The 24,476-nt window shown below is 43.6% G+C and overlaps 1 protein-coding gene across 6 annotated transcripts in view; it reads right to left on the bottom strand.

The window, feature by feature from the left end:
- Nucleotides 1–4,242: 4,242 nt before the first annotated feature.
- Nucleotides 4,243–24,476, bottom strand: part of ENOX2 (ecto-NOX disulfide-thiol exchanger 2) — a 40,744-nt gene continuing 20,510 nt past the window's right edge. For 4 of the 6 annotated variants that reach the window (XM_083424294.1, XM_083424298.1, XM_083424296.1 and 1 more), the window contains exons 6-15: nt 23,399–23,632; nt 22,123–22,335; nt 18,904–19,010; nt 15,206–15,317; nt 13,059–13,240; nt 11,840–11,947; nt 11,105–11,167; nt 9,170–9,278; nt 7,887–7,972; nt 4,243–4,465 (exon numbers count right to left, since the gene is read on the bottom strand). In XM_083424294.1, the coding sequence (XP_083280420.1) occupies nt 4,331–4,465; nt 7,887–7,972; nt 9,170–9,278; nt 11,105–11,167; nt 11,840–11,947; nt 13,059–13,240; nt 15,206–15,317; nt 18,904–19,010; nt 22,123–22,335; nt 23,399–23,632 (1,349 nt within the window). In that variant the 3' untranslated portion in view covers nt 4,243–4,330. Of the gene's footprint in view, nt 4,466–6,012; nt 6,143–7,886; nt 7,973–9,169; nt 9,279–11,104; nt 11,168–11,839; nt 11,948–13,058; nt 13,241–15,205; nt 15,318–18,903; nt 19,011–22,122; nt 22,336–23,398; nt 23,633–24,476 lie in introns of all 6 variants that reach the window. The other 2 variants (XR_014507437.1, XM_083424295.1) reach the window with 2 other exon arrangements.

The raw sequence follows: 24,476 nt of genomic DNA, 5'->3' as shown, positions 1-24,476 counted from the left end.
GGAAAAACTGGGTCCCTCCCACTATGAAGAGAACCAATACTTTCCCCTTCTCTGTGTTCCATTTTCAATGGGCCTTCACATCTTTAATTCCAACCCTTTACCATTGGGCTACAGCTCTGGGCCCTGTTTCAGTATCAGAAAGTATTTTAAGAACCTAGTAGTCCCATGACACCACTAGGTATCGTATTTTTCGCACCACAGGACGCACCGGACAATAGGACACACTTTGTTTTAGAGGGGGGAGAACAAGAAAAAAAAAATTCTCTCCCTCTCTGCCCAGCGCCCCTTCAGCGAAGCGGCAGGAGGTGCTGCGAAGAGAGGGGGAGAACTTTCCCCCTCTTGTTTTCCCGCTCTAAAACAAGGTGCCATTTAAGGTGTGTTCAGGTGGCTACCTTGGAAGCCTGGAGAGCGAGAGGGGTCGGTGTGCACTCACCCCTGTCGCTCTCCAGGCTTCAGGTTCCTTTCGACCTGCTCTTTGGGGGTGGCGGAGGGAAGCCCACCACCAGCCCCAAAGAGCAGGTCAGGGAGCAGTGGAAAGGCGCAGCGGAGAGGCTCCTGCCATAGCTGCGCATCACCTCTACAGCTGGGAGAGGGTTGTGGGGTGCTTCTTTAGCCCCGCGCGCGCTCTCCCGGCTGGAGAGGTGACACGCGGCTATAGAGGCTCCTGCCATAGCCGCGCGTCACCTCTCCAGCTGGGAGAGGATTGCGGGGAGCTTCTTTAGCCCCGCGCGTGCTCTCCCGGCTGGAGAGGTGACATGCAGCTATAGAGGCTCCTGCCATAGCCGCGCGTCACCTCTCCAGCTGGGAGAGGGTGGCGGGGGGCTTCTTTAGCCCTGCGCGCGCTCTCCCGGCTGGAGAGGTGACACACGGCTATAGAGGCTCCTGCCACAGCCACGCGTCACCTCTCCAGCTGGGAGAGGGTTGCGGAGGGCTTCTTTAGCCCCGCGCGCGCTCTCCCGGCTGGAGAGGTGACACGTGGCTATAGAGGCTCCTGCCATAGCCGCACGTCACCTCTCCAGCCAGGAGAGGGTCGCGGGGCTATGGTGTCTTCGCTCCATAGGACGCACACACATTTCCCCTTCATTTTTGAAGGGGAAAAGTGCGTCCTATAGAGCGAAAAATACGGTACTACCCCACAAAGAGTTTCAGACTTTAGAGTGCTGGATACTTGCCTAGCCTAATGGCAATGCCAAACCAAAATATCAGATAAGGGAGATCGTGTTATTATATGCTTTCCTATGTTACCTGGTCCTGCCAACCTAGCAGTTCGAAAGCATGTCAAAGTGCAAGTAGATAAATAGGTACAGCTCTGGAGGGGAGGTAAACGGCATTTCCGTGCGCTGCTCTGGTTTGCCAGAAGTGGCTTAGTCTCCTGGCCACACAACCCAGAAGCTGTACGCCGGCTCCCTCAGCCTATAGAGCAAGATGAGCGCCGCAACCCCAGAGTCGGTCACGACTGGACCTAATGGTCAAGGGTCCCTTTACCTTTCTGTTACCTGGACCCTTAAAAACAATTTTCCACCTAGGGTAATCTAACATTACAGAGGGCAGTACAGTCAAGTCCACTTTAAAGATAAATAACCTAGAAAAAGCAGGGCCTTGAAGTTGCCCTTCAGCATCTGGACAGCAGACCAAGCAGGTGTACAGGTTACCTGGTCACTGTCTTCCGCAAATACTAAGATGAATTTATTTTTACATTTTTGAATTTGTATGTATGTATATAAATTACCATATGCACACGTGTCCTTGGCTTTGTTTTTATGGTGATGTAGATATTCTGGCAATCTATAAGTGGCCATCCAATGTTGCCTGAACAAATATGATCCCCATCAGAGGCCCTGCTGCTCTGTGCCATTGTTGCCATTGGATGCAGAACGGGGCATTTTTTAATACAGTCTCTAGTGCCTGCCATACTTGCTTGCCTTTGGCAGAGCAGCTTATTTATTTGAAGAGGCATTTTGTGTTTTTACTGACTGCTGTGCATACAGAATTAATGAACTGTTGCCACTTCTGATAATGCTTCTTGTTTAACAGTGATCATTTAAATATTTTAAGCAGCTTGTTTTATGTTGTATCAGTTGGACTCCAGTAGCCACTTTAAATAGAAAAATTTTAATGCAGAAAACACATGGTAAAATATGAAAATGAATTTCACATGGCCTAGCAGGAGTTTCTATGGCCAATCTATTCTTACTGCCATCTTTCCCAGTGTAGACTTTAATAATCAGGGCACTGGAGACATTGACCTATGGTACAAGCTACCTGCAAACTACCCTGTGATCTTCAGATGAGGGTGGTATAGAAATTTAATAAAGAAATGTTACAAGTGTGTGGGTGCCAGACTCCCCTAAATTCCTGGTCCAGTAGTATCAGAATTTAATTAATGCTTAGGATGTTAAAACTGGATGCCAGACTCATGTGTTTTAGTTAGGTGCTAGACTTCTAAAATCCATGGATCCAGTGAGTGTTAGAATATAATTCAAGCTTGGGGTGCTAAGAGACTTATAATCCCTGGAATCAGCAAAGTGTCAAAAGCTAATTAAGTCAGACTAGTCTCCTGTGTTGTTGCGACTGTCTAAGGTGATAAGTGATCAGACCAGAACAGAAGACCAGACAGAAAATGGGTGTGGCCTCTCCCTCAATAGATAAAGCCAGAGTTTTAAAAGTTAGAAGCAATGTGAGCTAGATGCATAGAGAGCATGGTTAGACAGTCTTAGATCCAAGACTGTAGTTATGGAAGAAGCAAGACATTTTGGGGGGTGTTGATGCTGTAAACCCGTCCACCATAGGCTTAGGTTATATGTATTTGTAAATAAACCCAATAGCCTAAAGACACCACAGTCTCCACTGTGCCTCATTTCCAACAGGAAACACAAACCCTGGGTAAAGCACCTGGAACCCCCTGGAATCTTACACCACTTGGAGATTGGAGGTGGCATGCAACAATATTAATAGCACCCAGCAGATTGTAGCAAAGATACCACACATGGAGGAGAGCCACCACACATGTTAAAAACCCTTAGCAATTTTGCAGAAGAATTAAGTGTTGCAGAATCAGCTTGATGAAAAGTCAGAGATCCATGATCAGAAACACCCCTAAATAGTTGTTAAAAGCAACTGTGGAGGGGTCCAAATTGAACTGGGATCGCAGAGCCAGGAGAGGGAAGAGACTGAACTTTTCTTCCATGCTATTTTTAAAATCTGCATTGGCATCTTTAATTTGTATTTAATTAGTTTTGTTTTGTTTTTAATCTGTACAGGAATTGTTTTAAAGAAAATTTTATTCATTTGCCACTTGATGTTTGCCCCTGCCCCAGAGCAACTTTAGGAGAAAGGGTAGGATATGAATTTAACAAACAAACAATATAACCTCCACTCACTCAGGAGCTGTCATTTTCTCACCATGACAAATAGCAGCTTCCAGGGGAGAAAGGGAAGATTTCAATCAGGAAAGCAGCACAATGGAATGAATTTTTAATAGACCAACCCCCTCTACTGTAGCACTGCAGTCACATTTCAATCTCCTTTCTTCCACAATGGCTATTAAAATGAAATTTAAAGAGACAGCTAATCTGATCATGGACAACCAATGTGTCATCTAGCCTGGCCCTTACAAACCTTTGCTAGGACAACCGTTCCCAAGTTTAAACACATGAAATGTGCTCAAAGCAGCGAATGTAAGCACCCAGGGGAGGGTGGTCCATTAGGGCAAATGGAGAACTGCCCCACAAAGCTCAGTCTGCTCTCAAGCAGCTGCCACCTGCCTACCTTCTTCCAGAGGGTGGAACTGGCTGTCAGCTTCCTTCCCCTTAGTCTAAGTGTTGCCCTTTTAGAACTCAGCAGGGAGGAGGATGTGGACAAAATTAGTTGGCTCCAGCTGTCGTTGGACCTGGCTTGACCAACCCTTGGCCTCCCGGTCTTCTGCTCTACCACACCCAATAACCACCACTGGGAGAACCTCTGCATACACACCAACAATGGAGGCAATGCAAGTGTCTTGAGAAACCCCAGAACTGGAACCAGCTGAAAAAAAGCACCGCTTTGGTCTTTCCACAATTTCCATAACAGTTTGAGAACAGATAGGTCCAAAATGGCTGATTCTGTCCAAATAAAAGTCATGAAACAGAGTAATCACAGCACTGAAATGAAATGTTAGATGGTTAGTTTCTAACAGAAATGTGAGGTCTCTCTGGCGGCTGTAAACTCACCCAACAAACCATTTCTGTTGCAAAATGGCAACTATTTCTGCTTGCAATCTTTCTCTTTATTATCAATGATAGAAATCGGGGGGGGGGGGGGATTATGGTCCAAAGTCCTATTAGCTTCAAGTTCATGTGGCTGTTTTCAGTCCATCAAAGCCACAGAATTTCCACCTTTTTTCAAGGCTTGCTCCAACACCACTCATCTCCTGCTTGAAAGTGTGCTGGAGTCGCATCATGAGGGCTTCCACTTCACTAGCACAAATCTAGAAAAGAAAAACAGCGTGTAACTGAAAACAGTTCAAGACAAGAAAAAAATGGTCGATCCTGTCACTTCTCCATGAAGGGTTAACGTTTAACACCTTGGGTGAGATGACATTTCAAGGTATCCTGAACAGATATGCCAGACTCACAATCCTGCTAATGAACTTGGGTCACTCACTGTCCACTGTTTCTCTAGGAAGGTCTTGACTCCAGGGACCAGAAACACCACACCTGCTACTGATGAACTGAAGAGCCCAGTTTAAAAGCTAAGTGAGAATCAAAGAGCCCCCGATCTTTCCAGGGGCTTATCTCTCCCCTCCCACCTCCCCCCCCCCCCCCGCTCTTCGGTTTGCAATTCACTGGCTAGAACAGGCATAGGCAAACTCAGCTCTCCAGATGTTTGGGGACTACAGCTCCCATCATCCCTAGCTAACAGGACCTGTGGTCAGGGATGATGGGAATTGCAATCTCAAAACATCTGGAGGGCCATGTTTGCCTATGCCTGGGCTAGAATATGTGGATAAAATCAGGAGGTTGTTATTGAAGCACAATAGATTGTGTGACCACAGCACTTAAAATGCAGAGGTTGGGAATCTTTGGCCCTCCAGATATTGCTGGCCTCCAATCCCCCATCATTGCCAGTTAGTTTTAAATAAATAAATATATCCTTTATTAGGCATAGCAAACCACACATTATCAAACAGACACCGTATATACAAATTGTGCAAAATACAAGCTCAACATAACAAGGTTTGTCCCAGTCAGATCTTTAACTCCAGAGAAATCAATTTGCATAAATAATACATCACCAATCAATAAAGAACCACTAAATCTCTTTATAATGGCCCAGTCTTCCCACATGGACAGCACTCAAAAATTCAGCCACTATTAAAGTAATTTGATCATTCCTGTCCAAGAGCAGGTCCTGAACCGTTGGTAGCACAGAATTGAGCCTATTGTGTTGTAAGGCCTCTAATAATTGTCTTCTGGCATAAATGCCAAAATCACAAGAAAAGAAAATATGTTCCAAAGTATCAGGTTCCTGTTTACTACATATGCAGAGACGCTCTGATTCTGGGAGAGCTAAGTATCTTCCTCTTACTATCATCGAGGGAAACATATTAAATCTGGCTAACATAAACAGCCTGCACAATTCATGATTCTCCAGATTTGTCATGTATCCCGTTTGAAAATCTCTACAAAACGGGAGATTTAAATAGAGAGGAGAGCAAGTGCTGTGCTTTGCAAACTCAAGAGTGGAGAGAACACTTTTTTTCTGTAAGATTCTTCCTGATAATTTCCCAAATATCTTTGGGGTCAGAATTTTCAAAGTCAGTTAAATTAAGCCCTATCAAGTTCAATTTTCTCCTACAAATCAATGATAAATTGTAAGAGGTTGTAAAGGAGAAAATTAGGCGATAGGGCTCTATGATGCAGGAAGATCCAATATTTCAAGGTTCTCAACCATACTCTTACTGATAAAGGAAGTATACCCAACTCACAACATATTGATTCATATTTTACAGAATTTGCAAGTCCTAATAATGACCTCAGAAGAGATGCATGGAATTTATCCAACCTCTTAAGGTCACCTGAAATCCACACTGGGGTGCCATATAAAAGTTGGGTACAAAGTTTCATATCAATCACTTGCAATACAGCTGGAATATATCTATTTCCTACAGGAGAAAAAAAGAAAAGATTTAATATGGTGAGCTGTCACTTTAGCCTTAGCTATTGCAGCACAGATATGTGTGTTCCAATTCATGTTATTTTTAAATACAATTCCCAGATAATTGAAATGCTTCACTTCTTGTATTAGATGTCCATTGATTATCCAATTTTTTGGGTTCCCTCTTTGTAAATTGCATAATTTTTGTCTTATCGTAGTTAATTTTGAGGTTATTAAGAGGGCAAAAGTTTAAGAAACTCTTGAATATTTTTTTTAAACCCAAAGAGGAAAGTGAGATAATTACCACATCATCTGCATATAGTAATAAAAAACCTGGGATATTGTTTAAATAAGGAATATGAGTGGTTACATTTTGAAGAAATAATGGGACGTCAGATAAAAAGAGATTAAATAGGGTAGGGGCCAAGATGCAGCCTTGCCTAACTCCTCAGTTATTCAGAATTGGACCTACAAGTCTACCATCTTTTGAAACTTTAACATATATTTGGTTACTGGAGTATAAACATTGAATCAATGTAAGCAGGTATGGATCAATACTGCGGTATTCCAATTTGGTCCACAGTTTATTACGATCGACCAAATCAAAGGCACTTTTTAAATCTACAAATGCTGAAGGTCAAGAGCTGAAGGTCCTGCCTTGAAACCAGCTTGCTCCTTACCAGGTAGACCTTTTGTAAGCATCCATTCTTCCAGTTTCATAAGTAGAGATTTGGCATAGATTTTACTTATGCATGGTAACAAACTAATAGGCCTGTAATTCTCTTGGCAATTCCTATCATTTTTATTTTTTTTTAATCGACACTACTATTGAGTTATTCCACAATTTAGGTACAAGGCCTGAGTGATTGATAGAGTTAAAGAGCTGGACAAGATTAATGGCCCACCATTCCACATTTAATCTCAACAGGTCTACTGAGATGCCATCCATACCAGGGGATTTTCCTTGCTTAAATGAAAGAATTATCCTTTTCATCTCCTCAACTGTAATTTGAAATTGTGTGGTTATTGCCGAAGAAGATTTAAAATTTTCCATCTTAAAAACTTGGGAGTCATAAAAAACAATGATAAAATGTGTAATCCAAGCCTCATCACTTATATTAGGGAAATCAGTGGTAGCTTTTATTAAAACGAGTGCCCAAAAGGTTTTGGTATCTTTAATTTCTAATGCAGTAACAATTTTGGACCACCTGGCTTGTGAAAATACATATTTTTTTCCCAGGAGCAGGGGTGGGGGCACTTGGTAGTTCCTACATCCTCAGAGGTCTGGGCTGAAGGGTCCAAAAGAGGGCCTTCTCAGTGGTAGCACCTAAGCTGTGAAATTCCCTGCCCATGGAGCAGCTTCTGGCACCTTAAGTAGTTTTTGTCATTTGCTGAAGAAACACTTCTTTACCCTTTGACACTAGATATATACTTTATGTTTTAGAACCCACCTCTTGACTGTAATTTCTTTTAACTGAATATTTAATATTGCTTTTTAAATCGCTGCACCCTGCCCTGGGACCTCAAGGTGAAAGGCGAGCAAGAAATCAAATGATAATCATCATCTGCAGGGACTCCAAAATCCATGGGATGACTCCTTGGCTGGCAACAGCTTGGGCTTTTATTTATTAAATTTATATATCCCACCTTTCCTCCCAGTAGAGCCTAGTGAGGCTTTTAATTGTGTCACAAGATGTCCCCAGTGGCACAAACTTTACTTTGCTCATCAGACAAGAGGTGCAGGCACATACCTTGCTATCAAGGCGCTGGAGGTAGGAACAGATGTATTCAATGCTCGCTCCAAAAGGGTGGACGTGCAAGAAGGTTGAGATTATTCCTAGAGAAACAAAATTAATGGAGTTACATCCGGGACTCAGATGCTTGCAGAGAACACATTTGTCTCTACTGTGAGCATTTCTGTATCTTTGGGGAAGAGCAGAAGCTGCCTTTTGGCTTTTCAAAATATTGTGGGAATGCCCAAGCAGCAGGTCATTAGTGAAGGAGCATGTCACCCTCCATATGTTTTTAGCTTCCTGCTCCCATCAGCAGCAGTCCAACAACATCTGGAGATCCACAGGTTCTCCACTTCTAGTGCAGAGAGATTCACACCGCGGGCTCCAACTTATTTGTTATAATATCAGGTGTTATGTATGTGGGCCTGACTCAGACCTGGCTGCATTAATGGTTATCAGACTGGGCTGCACTTCTGGTGGGTGGATCAAGCCCCAGACAAAAGCATCCAGGAGTACTTCTGAGCCGATGAACCTTTGTTAATAAGCTCTCAGAACCGATTTTGCCTGGTTGGCAAAATTATTCACAGTTTGGTGTGTTTTGGGAATTAACCAAGAGAAGGTCTGCCTGTTGATTAAAAAAAAAATACTGACACATAAACTTGTGTTTGCTTCAGGACTGCATCATCTGTCCCACCCAGTGTGGTGTAGTGGTTAAGAGCAGTGGACTCGTAATCTGGTGAACCGGGTTTGCGTCTCCGCTCCTCCACATGCAGCTGCTGGGTGACCTTGGGCTAGTCACACTTCTCTGAAGTCTCTCAGCCCCACTCACCTCACAGAGTGTTTGTTGTGGGGGAGGAAGGGAAAGGAGAATGTTAGCCGCTTTGAGACTCCCTAAAGGGAGTGAAAGGTGGGATATCAAATCCAAACTCTTTTTCTTCTTCTTCCACTCATTGGAAAAGTTTTTACTTTTATGGGGAAAGGCCAATTTGTTGTACAATAAAGATGCTTGGGGTACATAATGAATTTAGGCTGTGCATACTGCAAAAGATAATGAGCCTTTACACCTGAGCTTATAGAGCTGGCATATTTTGGGGGGAGGAAGGTGTAGCTGGGTGTTAAAGAGCACATGCTTTGCAAGCAAAAGGTCCCAGGTTCAAGGTCCCAGCCTGAAACCTCGAAAGGTTGCTGCCAGTTGATACTTAGGTAGATGGACCAATGATCTAATGGTGCCCAGCAGCCTCCTATGTTTCTGTGTGGAATGTATCCCCAGCCTCAACAATGCTGTGGCCGGTGATCCTTACCCACTAGCAAAGCTTCCCTTTCTGATTTGATAGGGCTGCCGTTGAGTCCTCTCTCAAGTGTGCTCTCCTTCTCCTGGCACACTGAGCAAGCTGGTGAAAAGTCATTGGCCTAAAGGCAATTACAGATAATTACTTTCTAGCACTGATTCGTATCCTAGCAATCTGTCAATTAAGTCGCCAGCTGCATCCTGCACAGTAAGCACACTTTACAAACAGTAAAAATATTATAGAATATGTATAGGATAAAGGAGCTGGAGAAAACACATCAGAAATTATTCCCAAGGGCACGCATGCATGCATACCCACCCACCTCTGAATGGGCACTGACTTCTTCACTTACAATGGATTTTTATTTTTATTTTGCATGCTCACAATTAGTGTAATATTCTTCAGGAAAACACACAACTGCAAATCAGAGTCAGCCAACAAATGTGAGCTTCTCTCTGCAAATGGAAGCAGCAGGTGTGGGGATCTAGACTGCAGCAGGGGAATGCACCTTGCCCTCCCCACTATGAGCCTGATCCAGTTCCCCCCTTCCCCTGGCACACTGGCTGTTTGTGAAAGGAAGAAAAAATCTTGCACTGAAGGTCAAACCTTTACATCACAGGTAGTTAGCCTCAAGATGGCTTTTAAAAGGGATTAGACTAATGCATGGAGAAGAGGTCTATCAGCGGCTAGCATAGCTGAACAGAACTTCCATGCACAGAGGCAGTATTTCTCTCTGAATACCAGGTGCTGAGGAAGGGCATCACTTCCTTGCCTAGCTTGGAAGCCCCTAGAACAGGCTTCCTCAAACTTCGCCCTCCAGCTGTTTTGGGACTACAACTCCCATGATCCCTAGCTAGCAGGACCAGTGGTCAGGGATGATGGGAACTGTAGTCTCAAAACATCTGGAGGGCTGAGCATGAGGAAGCCTGCCCTAGAAGCAACTGATGGCTGCCTCTGAAAACAAAAATGACAGATTGGGCAGACCTCTGTCTAACACAGCAAGAGTTCCTAATAAATAATAATAATAATTATTATTATTATTATTATTATTATTATTATTATTATTATTATTATTATTATTATATTTATACCCCGCCCTCCCCAGCCAAGACCGGGCTCAGGGCGGCCAACAACCAATAATAAAAACAAGTTGATTAAAATACAATTTTAAAAAGATTAAAATACAACATTAAAACATTAGGATGCAGCCTCTTCACAGGAGGAGAAAGGAAAAAGAAAGAGGGGGAGGGAATCAAACTGATTCTAAGCCAAAGGCCAGGCGGAACAACTCTGTCTTACAGGCCCTGTGGAAATCAGATCCCGCAGGGCCCTGGTCTCATGAGACAGAGCGTTCCACCAGGCCGGAGCCAATGTTGAGAAGGCCCTGGCTCTGGTTGAAGCTAATCTAACTTCCTTAGGGTCTGGGACGTCTAGGGTGTTGCTATATAAAGACCTTAAGAAAGTGGGAAGCTTACACAGTGGGGATAATCCATCAGGGAACAAAATGGTGAGGGCCAGCTAAAACTGAATTAGCCCAAAGAAATCTAACCCAAAGTAGGTTGCAAGATTTTCATAATCATGGAAGATCTAGTAAATCAGACAAAGGGTGCAATTCCATAAAGTTTGAGAACAGTAACTGTTACAAACCATGTAATCAGCATGACTAGAATTAAGATCACATGTCATAGGGATGGCATGTTCCAGTGCAGAAATAGAAAGGGGCAAAAGGATGGTTTTATGCCTCAAAGTCACCATTGTCACCATTGCCTATATTACCTCAACAGGTTGGTTGAGGCTCATTCTAGGATTTGTGGCAAGCAAAGGAAAATACTGCCTGCTACCCTGCATAGTAGGACTGGGTTAATAAAAAAGCAGCCATATTTGAACCTGAATTCACAAGAAAATATAAAAATAAGACTAGGTCAAAGTATTCAGAAAGAAACTTACGAAACTCACGTGGTCTTGATCATTGGAGTCTTTCCCCCATTCTGGTCCAGCAGCCAGCTCTTGCTATATTCAGTTGGGGAAACAAAAAGTCATAGTCCCAGTAGCATGTTATTCTTGTTAGTTGAACCACTCAGCACTTTTCCCTCTCAGTGATAAACATCACTTTATCAAACTAAGGCGGAGTTAACAATCAAGAACAGAATCATGTGCAGCCACTAGCCCAATATTATTATTTTAAGATGAGCAGGTTTTGTGCAAGTCCCCAAAGAAGTGTCTAATAATTAAAAACAACAGCAATATCGTAAAAACTCGTTATGTGGGGAAAAGTCATACAGGCAGGCGATATGAAATGCAACACTGGCTTGAGACTACAAGACTTTCGACATGTAAAAGATTTAAAGTCTCAACGGATATGATGCAAATTACCCAACTTCATACACCTTTGCTCTGTTCATAGCAATGCCAGTAAATAGGTTACTACATAATTCAAGACTATTTTGGCAAGGCCTAGATTATGTATGTATGTATGTATGTACATTTTTATCCCACCCTTCCTCCAAGGATAGTGGGCAAAATACATGGTTCTCCCTATTCCATTCTTTTTATCTTCACAACTACCCTGTGAGATGGGTTTAGGTTGTAAGAGAGAAATACTGGCTCCCAGTTACAAAGGGAGCTTTATGTACAAGTTAGGATGGAGAGCCAGCAAGACCAGCACCTGGCAGCAAATCTTACCTTTTCATTTAGGCTTTCGAGCAATTTGTCGAGTTGTGCTTTTTCTTCATTGACTTTTTCCAGTTCAGCATCTCTTCTTTCACATTCATCTTGGAGTTTCAGGAGATGCTTGGAAAGAGGAAGAGAACAGTTTCATCTATTGTATTTTTAGCCACCCAGTCCCATACACTGAGTAAAGTACAAACAAAACCGAAACTAATATTAGACAAACTAGGATTTATTTATTCATTCATTAAATAAATTGGCACCTGGTTGGCCACTGTGAAAACAGGATGCTGGAAAACATGGGCCCCTGGTCTGACCCAGGAGGGCTGTTCTTAGACAAAGTGTTACTTCCTCTGCTCTATCTACTTTTCCACTGTCTTATCCCCTATTTTATTCCAACCTCTCTCCCAGTAGAGCTCCTTTTCTGGCAGAACCTATCTTCAATGCATTGAGAAACATTTATTATATAACATCCAGCCCATTTTACATATAGGGCCAATTGCTCAAGGTACAACTTTTGCAAACAAAAGTTAAAGCTACCTGAGCTGTTCATTTTTAGAGGACATCCCTTTTTTATTATCCAAAACACTTGCTGTTGTTCTTTCTGGGGATGAGAGAGCCTTTGTAGTCTCGCTGACAATCATAGCATTTAGGAACATAAAAGATATTCCTGAAACAGCTGCTTGGAGCAAACAATTTAGGTGCCCTTTCATGGTGCCAACTCTGTGAAGAAGACCCGCATTAGTCCATGTGATTAGGTCCATTAATTGTTCTACCAGTCACATGGAACCACACTGATTAACTCTTTCCCCAGCTGCACAGAAGCAGTTTTACAACTACATCAGAAATCACATTTCAGAAATGCATCCAGAGAAGGCTCTGGCACTGTAAAGCCTAAACAGCACTGCTCTGTAGTCAAGTCTACTTCTTAGTGAGGGAGCATTCCCATGTTGCAACCTTGGAAAAAGATTTGTACATGTTGACATGTTGCAAGCTTCACAAGGGCATTTATTTTCACTCCAATAAAAGGCATCAGTAGAACAGCCTTCCCCAGAGGTTTAGGACTACAACCCTGTCAGCACCGTCCATCATAGACAGTGGTCAGGAATTACGGGAGTTGGAATCCAAAACATCTGGAGGGCACCCTGTTGGGGAAGAGAGATCTTCTTTGGCACAAGGCAATTACTACAAATATTCATTGGAGGTGGTTTCCTTTTACAGGAAAGAGTCCTACCTGCTGCATGCCTTGCAAAGCCTGCTGGAGAATCTTTAATTTCTGGTCTTTGCTTATGTCTTCATCTCTGTCCACTTTGCCCTGCTCTTGCTTTAAGAGATCCACCTCATTCCTGTAGGCATCAAGCTGACATTTTAAGCTGTCATTTTCTTCCTTCAGAGCTTCTGCTTGAGATATTAAAGCTGGGGGTTGGGAAGAGAAAAAAATGGGAAGGTGGACACACCTATTGTCCTTGGAATTAGTTTGACCTTCATTGTTCCCCATTTGGTTATTTATTTTCTAGAACACCTTCTAAATATATGCTTAATTCCTTAATAAATGTATCGGAGATGTTTGTGTTACACATGTGTTATACATCAGCGTCTGGTCTCACCTGTTTTGGTAATTTGCTCTGTAGGCACCCATGACACAGCTGTAGTATGGACTGCGTCAGACTGATCTGTAGTTTGCATGATACCATGCATGCTTTGCAGCAGGGGACAGTAAGCAAATGCAATGGCTGTACATCACAGGAAAAAATCATTTTCTACATGTCCCATCCCTGTATTAAGTGGTGCCTCAGACAGCTCTTTGTGGAACTACTAAGTGAATTTCAGATTTTATGTGAGAATCCAGATCTGCAGGAACTCAAACATTGTATATAGGTAGGTCATCTAGAAATATGAGATCCCCAGTGCAGGAAATAACTGCGACTAGCTCTGCCATTTCCAATCAGCTACTGTTTCGTAACTGACTCTAGCTTGAAAAACCTGGGGCCCTGATTAAAAATAATACCGTAGATTCTGCTGTATAAAATGACTTTTTAACCCCGGAAAATCCTCTAAAAAGTCGGGGGTCATCTTATACGCCGGGTATGGGTTCACTGGGCAGCGGCAGTGGGCGGCGGGCACCACACTGGGAGGAAGCTGCCCGGAGAAGCTGCCCAGTGGTACTAAGCCGGCTTCACTGGGCAGCTTCCTCTCGGCACGGAGCAAAGCCCACTGCCCACTGCCCAGCGAAGCTGCTGTGTATAAGACTGGGCTGCCAATTTTGGGGGGGTCGTCTTATACACCCAGTCGCCTAATACACTGGAATCTACGGTAGGTACCGTATTTTTCGCCCTATAAGACGCACTTTTCCCCCTCCAAAAATGAAGGGGAAATGTGTGTGCGTGTTATGGGGCGAATGCAGGCTCATTGGCTTCAGCGATAGCAACGCGAAGCCTCCGAAGCCTGCGCTCCGGAGGCTTTGCGTTGCTTCCGCTGAAGCCAGGAGAGTCTGCTCTTTGAGGCTGGCGGTGGGGGAAAGCAACGCCTCCTCCATCGCCAGCCCCAGAGGATGGGGGGCAGCGGGAAGGCGCGTGAGGCCTTCCCGCTACTCTCCAACCCGGGTTGGAGCCTGGCGGGGGGGGAAGCAGCACTTCCCCCATGGCCAGCCCCAGAGGATGGGGGGCAGCGGGAAGGCGCGCGACGCCTTCCTGCTACTCTCCGACCGGGCTTTGAGGCTGGCGGGGGGGAAAGCAGCGCTTCCCCCATTGCCAGCCCCAGAGGATGGGGGGCAGTGGGAAGGCGTGCGACGCCATCCCACTACTTTCCAACCCTCCTGTGGGCTTTTGCGGGAGATGGGGGATTTCCCCCACCTCCCGCAAAAGGAGGCAAAAGCCGCACGCTCTTTAAAGGGGCTCCCTGGCTTCTGCTGCCTTTTCTAGGAGGTGGGGGAATTCCCCCACCTCGTAGAAAAGCCAGCAGGAGCCACGAACCCTTTGAAGAGCGCGCGCCGCTCTTGGGGGCTTTTCCCCGAGGAGGGAGAAGGGACTGACTGGCCATTTCAGTCCCTTTTCCCTCCTGGTCGAAAAGCCCGTAGGAGTTGCGCACGGCTCCTGTGGGCTTTTGCGGGAGGTGGGGGAATTCCGTCACCTCCCACAAAAGCAGGGAGAAGGTCTTGGAGTAGCGCACAGGCTGCGTGCAGCCTGTCCGCTGCTCCCAGAGCTGGGGGGGGGGGGAATAATATTTTTTCCCCTGATTTCCCCCCCTGAAAACTAGGTGCGTCCTATGGGCCGGTGCATCCAATAGGGCGAAAAATACGGTAAGTAGAACACACATGCTTGAATACTGCTCACCCCTGAACTTGAATACTCTGGCTTCCTTTCAACACAGTGTCAGTCATACCTGACTCTTCCATCTCCTTGGCATCTGATGGCTCTGTCTCGTCGTCAGACATTTCCATTTCCTCTTCTCGTCGGATGCCCATCAGCTCATCGTTCTGAATGTTGCGGATTTCCTATGATTTAAAGAGCATTTTTTATATATATAAAAGAAAAAAGAAATGCTGCTGATTGCTCTGCATGCTGGTTCACAGTTAAGAACCTGCAGGAAGTACCAGGAGAAAAGGAATAGGGGGAGAAGTGTAGCGACTTTGTGTTTGGTAATGGCAAGCTTTGGACACTTAAACCTATCAAGTTCCTAATTTGTGCAATTTGATAAACTTCATTCACAGAATTTTGGGGTGGGGAAGATTAGCATGGAATTCAAAGCAACTCCCCCCTTGGTGATAAATATTGTAACTTGCACAGAACGTTCAGAGAACAAAATGCTTTATGTTCGTCCATTTTTTAATCCTCAAGTAATTGAGGGTTGAGTAATTTTAATTACTCAAACAAGCCTCATGATCATTTCATTCCTTATACACATGGCTGGGGAATGATGTAAACCAAAGCCACCCCAGTTCAACTCTTGAGCTTCTGGGACACCAGATCTTAGCAACAGTCAGGTTCCAAGGTAGAAGTGCAGTCTGTCTGAAAAATGGTTATTTTGAAGGAAAGGGTGGGGGAAACCTAAGAGGCTTATCCTTTCGCTACTGCCTGGATATTAGGGAGAGAAATCCCACCAACTCCCAGCCCCTTCCACAGATGCAAAACATGGAGGGTCCTATTGTAGCAAGGGGTAAGTGCATAGCGGTTCCAGAATACACAGAAAAGCCACATGGCAGCTAAACAAAAATGAACAACCAGACAAAAGTGTGATGGTTAAAGAGATGGAAGGATTTGCTCCTAGGGCATTGGGGACTTTTATGCTAGATTTATGTTACCCAGCCTAGTATTGCTTACGCTGACTAACATCAGCTATTCAGAATCTCAGGCAGAGAAGAGGCTTTCCCAGGGCTTTTTTCCCCTAGAAAAAGAGGTGCCGGAACTTGTTGAGCTTTTTTAGGGGGAGCAAAGTTGTGCCAGGGAACAGCAACACTGCAGAGGTGCCAGAATGCCCTGGTCTTTCCCATTACTGCTACCCAATCTTTCCAACTGGAGATACCAGGGATTGAACCTGCAACCTTCCACATTAAAAGCACCAACAAAAATAAAGGAATGAATGAATGACCTGCTTATGTGATGCTTACACAAAAAAACGTGCACAAATACTATGCAGTAGAACGAAATATCATTATACCCCCCTTCCTTCTCCCCTCACCCCTTTCTTTTTCCCGACACCGAATGTAACTGAACTGTGAAAAGGACCCTATGAATTGAAAACAGAGACACTATATGTACTTTTGTTACACAATACAAATCTTTAATAAAATAAAAAGTAGGCAGCATTCTTCCCAAGTTCCCAAAACTCCATATTATGGCTTCCATCTCACACTATCTCCTTTTTTCTTTTCTTTTCTTTTCTTTTTTTTTTTTTTTTGGATGAAGACAGATCAATACTGGAAAGTGCTGAAAGGTTTGTTAATGTCAGATAATCAAAGCCAGCAAGACATGGGTCCTTAAGAACTCTCTATTAATATGTCCCTACCCAAGCACTAAAAGTAGGTGGACTACGCATGACAGGGTGTTTTCTCTTACAGTACCAAAGGTGTGGAATTGCTCTCCAGACGGAGGCCAATCTGGCCCCATCACAGCCAGCTTCCTGCCACTCTGCAAAAACATGGCCCTTTCACAGAGCCCTTGGCAGACAGACAGCAAGAACATAAGCAATACAACTGTTTGGGCCAATTCTCTTTGTTGCATTTTTAGTTGCTTTTTATGCTTTGCTAGGATTCGTTAAGACATAGAGGAAGGATAGCAGCGTTTTTATAAATAAACATAAATGAAAATGGTTTTGGAATAAGCGTGCCAATTACTCCGCAGGCACAGCAGGACAGGATCTAAATTTCATTTATTTATATCCTGCGTTATTCTACTCCAGTTACGAAACTACCAATAAAATCATGCAGAATACTTGCCATATGTTCCAGATCACAATTACTTACCTGAAGCTGCCACAAACTGCAAGGAACCTCATTGTATATTTGTATTTTAAACCAGTTTAACACATGCCCAGTTGCTTCTCACCCCAACTATTTATCACTGCGATCCAGAATAATCGTGAGCAAACTATGAAATCACACAGAGTAGCACAGGCACCACTCTTGAACAAGGACAGACATAAAGGCACCTTTGCTTAAAAATTGCCCTTCTATATCAATGTTAGTTATGGCCTGCTTGAGTACTAAGCTATACCATGGTTTCATGTGAATCCTTACATCATTTGCAAGTATGTCTTAATGTAAGGCAGTATGGCAAAGTTCTGGCCCTCCAGCTGTTGTTGGATGAAAACTCCTATCATTTCTGACCATTGGCCATGCTGGCTGGTGCTGATGAGAGTTTAAGTCCAACACCAGAAGTTTCTGGGGAAGAACTTGGACTGTCTTCATTTCCATGTTTCTTATGTTCTCAGTTCTGCATGCCTGACAACTGAATGCATGCTGAACATTTTTAAAGCTTCTATGGATCTTCTTAAACAAGCCTGTCCATCTCCAGCCCTTTCTAAATCATATAAAAATACTCAGCCTCTTCATAATTCTACAATGCACCACCACTTAGGGGTTTCCTTCAAATTATGCCTGGCATTCACCGTTTCTGCTATGGGCTTCAGTAGCAGACAGACTGCATGGTTGCCCAGAATTTAGAGTCAGAATAGGTCAAAGAGTCAAATCCTTGCAATAGCAGAACTTCTTTAAATCATACCTGACAGTAGTTCATCTGGTCTCATCAAATGTGTGTGGAGAGAAAGCATCCAGGGAAGGAGAATCCATACTCCTTTGTTCAACTATTACAGCTAAGAATACTTATTCACATGAACCCAAGCTCATCTGCAACTTGAACCCAGCGCAACTGCTCTTGTCTCCATAGTGTCTGTCCCACGTGGGACAATTGTAGTCTTGTTATAGCCTCATGGCTAATGCTAGCACGGCCACATCTTTCCAGTCATTTAACCTAAGAAGAGTCCTGGCAGATCAGATTGAAGGCCCACCTAGATTCAAGGCCCACCAGCAAGACATTCAGATGATTAGAGACTACAGATGATGACCTCCTTGCCATGGTTCTAGCTACCTAAGTTTTTCTATGACTATTGTGTGTGTCTTAATGCACCTGAATCCACCCTAGTATAATAGTAATAGTAATTATTAGTATTATACCTCACCCATCTGACTGGGTCACCCTAGTCTCTCTGGGTGGCTTTCAAAATATATAAAACATAATAAAATGTTAAACATTAAAAAGCTTCCCTATACAGTGCTGCCCTCAGAACTGAAGAGAGCAGAGCTATTATCTTTAGGTCATGGGCATAATGCTGCCCCAAAATGCAAGTACAACTATTTCTAAAGAGCTTCATTCATATCCCACTATAATTCTGAGCTTCTTCTTAATAGTGTTCACCAATGGCTGTTCTCTTCCTCTCCTGAACTTCCTTGTGCTGTGTTGCTATGAACTTAGCTCCATGTGCGTTGCTACTTACCTTCCAGAGCAAGGTTGGAAAAATCCATCCTTTTATAAGCAAGCCCATAGGCCAAAAGGAGCTAACGAAAAGTAAAAGGAAGTACCAACCTCAGCTTGCTTGCACCATACGCTGATGTTCTTACGTTGCGCTTTCGTGAAATGGTCCCAAGCCTTTTGTTTGGATGCAGAATGGTACACGGCCACTATCTGCTCGACTTCAGTTTCAAAACCAGCAGGCAAAACCAGGCCACAATATCATCCAGAGAGGGCAAGAGAAAGGAGTAAGAGAGCGGGATCAGGCAGGTAGTCCACTGAATCTTTTTCTTATGATGCTTTGCTGGGTGGAACCATAGCTGAGAAAGATGGTGCTCAGGAAGAAGCCAGAGCCACAGAACTTGGAGATCAAAGCAGCACAACAGGCAAGATATGTTTGTATGTCCAATCAGGCAGAAGCCAAGTTAACAGAGTAAGCTGTCTTGATGAGGAGGGTGACACTAAACACTCAAAAAAGGAGTTTCTTAAAAAAACTCAAGAGGAAGAAAAGCACTCATGTAAAAAGAAATAGATGCCTGGCCAGAGAGAGAGAGACAGACAGAGAGACAATTCCCCCCCCCCCACTTCAAAAACATTGTGTCAGAAATAGAGCTGGGTGTATTCATAAATCTGAAACTGCAAATAAGTACTAGACCCTAAATCCTGCACAATGAATCTTACCTTGGTTTTTAATTCCGTTTCTAGTCCTTACTACCACAGTGATAGACTTGGAAAAATCTCAGAAGCCAAAAAGAAATGGAGTGTGACTTCCAGTGGAGCTTTAATATTCCCAATGGGTTGGCTTGCTTGTAACACTAAGGCAAACAATGGTTTAGCATGGGCTCCCAGAGAGGAAATCACAGCCACTTTACTTCTCCTCTTGTTCTTCTGCTGCTGCACTGCTCTGAGCTAAGCCATCATTTTAGCTCAGCATGTGATGAACCCAGGATTGTAGCTTGTCTCACTCCAGACAAACAACAGCAAGGTCTGTTCTTGGGTTTACAACTTATGGTTTGTCTTGATCGAGAATAAATTTATTATTATTATTATTATTATTATTATTATTATTATTATTATTATTATTTTATACCCCGCCCATCTGGCTGGTTTTCCCCAGCCACTCTGGGCGGCTTCCAACAGAATATTAAAGTACAATAATCTATTAAACATTAAAAGCTTCCCTAAACAGGGCTACCTTCAGATGTCTTCGAAAAGTCAGATGGTTGTTTATTTCTTTGATGGGAGGGCATTCCACAGGGTGGGTGCCACTACCAAGAAGGCGCTCTGCCTGGTTCCCTATAACTTGGCTTCTCGCAGCGAGGGAACTGCCAGAAGGCCCACGGCACTGGACCTCAGTGTCTGTGCAGACAGATCCTTTCCCAAAACATATTCCTGCAAATTTCTAGCCAAAAGGTTTAGACAAACCACGAACCTTAGTTCAGTCAACACACTGAGCCAAACCATGGCTTAGCTCAGAGCAGTAAAGCAGCAGAACCAGGGAAGGTGTGTAGCAGCAGCGATATCCTCTCTGAAAAGCCTCACACTCATGCATTTGTGCTGAGCATTTGGCTTAGCATTACTTGAGAACCAGTTTTATGACTAGATTACTTTTAAAAATCACCACATGTACATATTTGCACAGCTTATATGAGAAGTTACAATGCATAGTTTTCCTCGGGAAGGAATGTTATTTTAAACACCAGAGTAGGGCCCTGCTGGTGATGTGGGAAGTATGATATGCTGCCCCACATTCAGTAAAGTAATACAGGTCCTTTCCCAAAACATATTCCTGCAAATTTCTAGACAAAAGGTTTAGTTGTGAAAGATTATCTTCCCTGAAAGGAGCTAAAAATCCATCCCATAGCCACAGGCGATTGGCTTGAACACTGGAGAGGCTACTGAATTGCTCTTACCCTGGCTAAAGATTGACCAACACCAACAACATGGCAGGATTCAGGTCTGAGGTTCCCCCCAATTGCTACTTACTGTAACTCCTTCTGGAATCCGGGACCAATATATTTTTTTAAGGTTAACCGAATAAAACAATTCAAAATAAACACTAAGCAAACTGTAAGGGGCTGCAGAATCCTCTTGGTACACTCAGGAGACGAATGGTCACACTGTGCTGTGATACATAACAAGATGACCTTAAAATCAGACTATCAAGGCCAGGAGGCTGCTAAGGTGTCGGCTTCCCCAGCTGTGAGGCAGTTGCTGCCTGCCAGGGCCTTGGTTGGCTAGTCACTCAGTTCCAGAGAATGAAGGAGAGAAAGCTCTGCAGGACATTCAATAGGAACAGAATCTCCTGGTTGGAAATGGATCCTGGTTAATAACAAGGCAATGAAAACTGCAGAACACTCCCAGGGCTCAGAAGAGCATCAAATGTTTTGTACATAACGTTTAAAGTGACGCAAAAAAAGGAAAAATGAAGCAATATTACATTACCTTGAAGGCTTAAATCTCCCATTTAGTAAGATGATCTGTAGATCCTCAAAGGAACAGGAAGATAAGGGATTTGGCTACACACCTACCTTTGTTGCCTAAGCCTCTCAGCAATCACCAAAGGTACAAGGCTGTGGTTAACGCAGAAGCAGCCTGCGGGTAGGAACATCACTAAGGCAGAAAATACCTGCACATCCCGAGTGTGAACAGAAATTAAGAAGACACTTCAAAGAAGATTCAGAAGCTTCAGCTGGTGCAGAAATAGGTGGTCTGTCTCCTGATGCAGTATGCATGCTGCAAGTACATGACATCTAAGGCTCACTACCATGTTCTTTCCTGTGTCCCATCCCATTAATCACCCAAGAATGCTCTCCAGACTGTACCATTAGTTTACCAAAGAAAATGTGCACAGTAGGAGTTTTGTGGGCTTTTTTATTTGTTGTGTCTGGGGACCATTTCCCCCTCCAGAAATCTATCAGAATAAGATTTTGATAGTTTTCCAGAAGCTTTGTAAGATTTTCTTGTTTCCACTGAGCATTAATGGCCTGGTGACCTTTCATTCATTTAAAATTAATTTTAATATCCAGCATTTTATCTGTTAAATGGTTTGTTACGTTTTTCCTATCTTAAAATGTTTGCTGGTTTTCTTTGACATTTGTACGAATGCAGCATGGTGGTTTAGAAATTTGTAAGAAATAAACCTAAATATGTTTCCTAACAAAGGGAATGTATGTTCCGGATCTGTGTCTCTCTCTCTTGTTCAACCTTCAACTGGAAAAAAAGAAAACAAAAAATGGTACATTTCCATCGAGTGAAACTTTGAAATCCTGGTTGCAAGCCCTAAACACTTACACTGAGCAAGAATTCCCGAGAGTGCAAGCTTGAACTTCTCCTTTGCTTCTTCCATCTCCTTTTCATGGACTGCTTTCTCATTTGTAAGCCGGCGGATGTGGCTGTTGACCGACTGGATCATTGAGTAGAAGTTGTTTGCAGTCCGTCTGTTCACTTCCCCACGCTCTATCCAGGCCAGCAGTGTCTGCACCGCTTCCAAAAACTTGGAATCATCTGACCCAAGAGAGAAACACTGCTCAGGTACAAAGCACTGGTGAATTTTGCAAGTAATACTATTTAAATCATCGCTCCCTGTGTGAGAGTTTAAAACACAAAAACATAGTAAGATGTTTGATAGGCTAAAATGATATTGTTTTGTTACTAGTGCTCTGCCAAAGCTTCCTGTGGCTGCTATAGGGGTTCTTTTGTTATGTTTTTATGGTATAATGTATTTACATTTATATATTAAACATTAATTAAGTCACTTGGGGGACGCGGGTGGCTTTGTGGGTTAAACCACAGAGCCTATGACTTGCCAATCAGAAGGTCGGCAGTTTGAATCCCCATGAGGGGGTGAGCTCCTGTTGCTCGGTCCCTGCTCCTGCCAACCTAGCAGTTCGAAAGCACGTCAAAATGCAAGTAGATAAATAGGTACCGCTCTGGCGGGAAGGTAAACAGCGTTTCCGTGCGCTGCTCTGGTTCGCCAGAAGTGGCTTAGTCATGCTGGCCACATGACCCGGAAGCTGTACGCTGGCTCCCTCAGCCAATAAAGCGAGATGAGAGCCGCAACCCCAGAGTCGGTCACAACTGGACATAATGGCCATGGGTCCCTTTACCTTTTAAGTCACTTGGAGATGTTCAGGTAACAAGCAACAGTCTAATTAATACTACTGTTTTGCATAGATTTGCATGAAATGATCCACCCAAGCAAGGCAAAACTCTGAAAGGCTGTGGTGGATGAGATTAACTCCACAGACAGTTGCAATGTACTCATCTGTTGTACGTCTACATGGGATGGATCACATCTCAATGGAAGAGCATCTGCTTTGAATGCAAAATGTCTTGGGTGCAATCCTTAGAGTCCCCAGTTAAAAGGATCAGGTAGGAAGTGATGAGAAAGATCCTTCTTCTTCCAAGACCCTGGAGAACCACAGCCAGTCAGAGTATACAGTACTGGGTAAGAAACAGATAACTCATCTGATAGGGTACAGGACAGCTTCCTATGTTCCTAACCACCTGCCACAATCCTCATGCAACAGCCTGCCAGTTTGGGACATTATACTACAGCCCTATGTACCTTTTAGCTTCTCAGCAACAATACTGCACTCATAATACGAATAGTGGACAACAGGAGGTGGGGAGGGAGGGTGGAACTGTTTTTCTGCCATCCTTCTGCGATGACGCTCTTCCCGGGCAAGCATCCGCTGCTTGCATTCCCACTCGTAGAAATCATCCCGGGCTTGAGCAAAATCCACGTGCAGACGCCCTGTGTCCTTTTTATCAGTGCTGGAGCCCAGCCTGATGCGATAACCTGGCAATGATAGTTACAGAAACCACCATCAGCAGTTTCCCTGTGATAGGGAAGTTTTTAATGTTTGATCTTTTATTGTGTTTTTAATATCCTGTTGGAAGCCACCCAGAGTGGCTGGGGAGACCCGGCCAGATGGATAGGGTATAAGTAATAAATTTATTATTATTATTATTACTATTATTATTATTATTATTATTATTATTATTATTATTATTATGACTGTTCCTCTGTTTCCCCCATCTGCAACATGCGGGTCTGCCTACTTTGTCTCCAGAGACTGCCAGAGACACCTATCAGAGGAAATGTGAACAGCTACAACTCAGGCTTAATAACATCCATGTTCAAACTGGATAAAGAAATGAACATCAACTGCTACACATGCTCATCCATACATATCAATATGTTTGATTTATCAATGATTGTATCACATCTATGATGCAGACCAGCTACACAGCTCAAAAACACTTCAGGTAAATTCTGTTTGAAATTGTAACTGCAATATTTGCTAAGTTGTAAATATTTGCAATATTTGCTAAGGTTGCTGCGGTTTCTGTTAAGTTGCTGAAGCCTTGCCAGATCCCTCTTACAACTCTGGAGGGTGGTTCTCATAGGGTACAGTGACACTGACTGGACAACACATGTTATTCCAGAAGGGAGGCTAACCTCCAAAGTTCTCCAAAGAAGCCATGTTGGTTCTGGATAGTTTGAAAAGGTGGTAGTTTTCAATAATCAGCTGGTATTATAAAGATTTCAGGCCCTGAAGGAGCGCCTCCACCCTTGTCATTAAGCCCAGCCACTGAGATCTAGCTCAGAGCCCAAGCAGAGGACCTTTTTTGGTAGTGGT

This window comes from Podarcis tiliguerta (genome assembly GCF_965153285.1).
Source record: "Podarcis tiliguerta genome assembly, chromosome: Z".
NCBI classification, from domain to species: domain Eukaryota; kingdom Metazoa; phylum Chordata; class Lepidosauria; order Squamata; family Lacertidae; genus Podarcis; species Podarcis tiliguerta.
The sequence above is the reverse complement of the archived record's forward strand: the minus strand, read 5'-3'. Positions and strand labels throughout refer to the sequence as shown.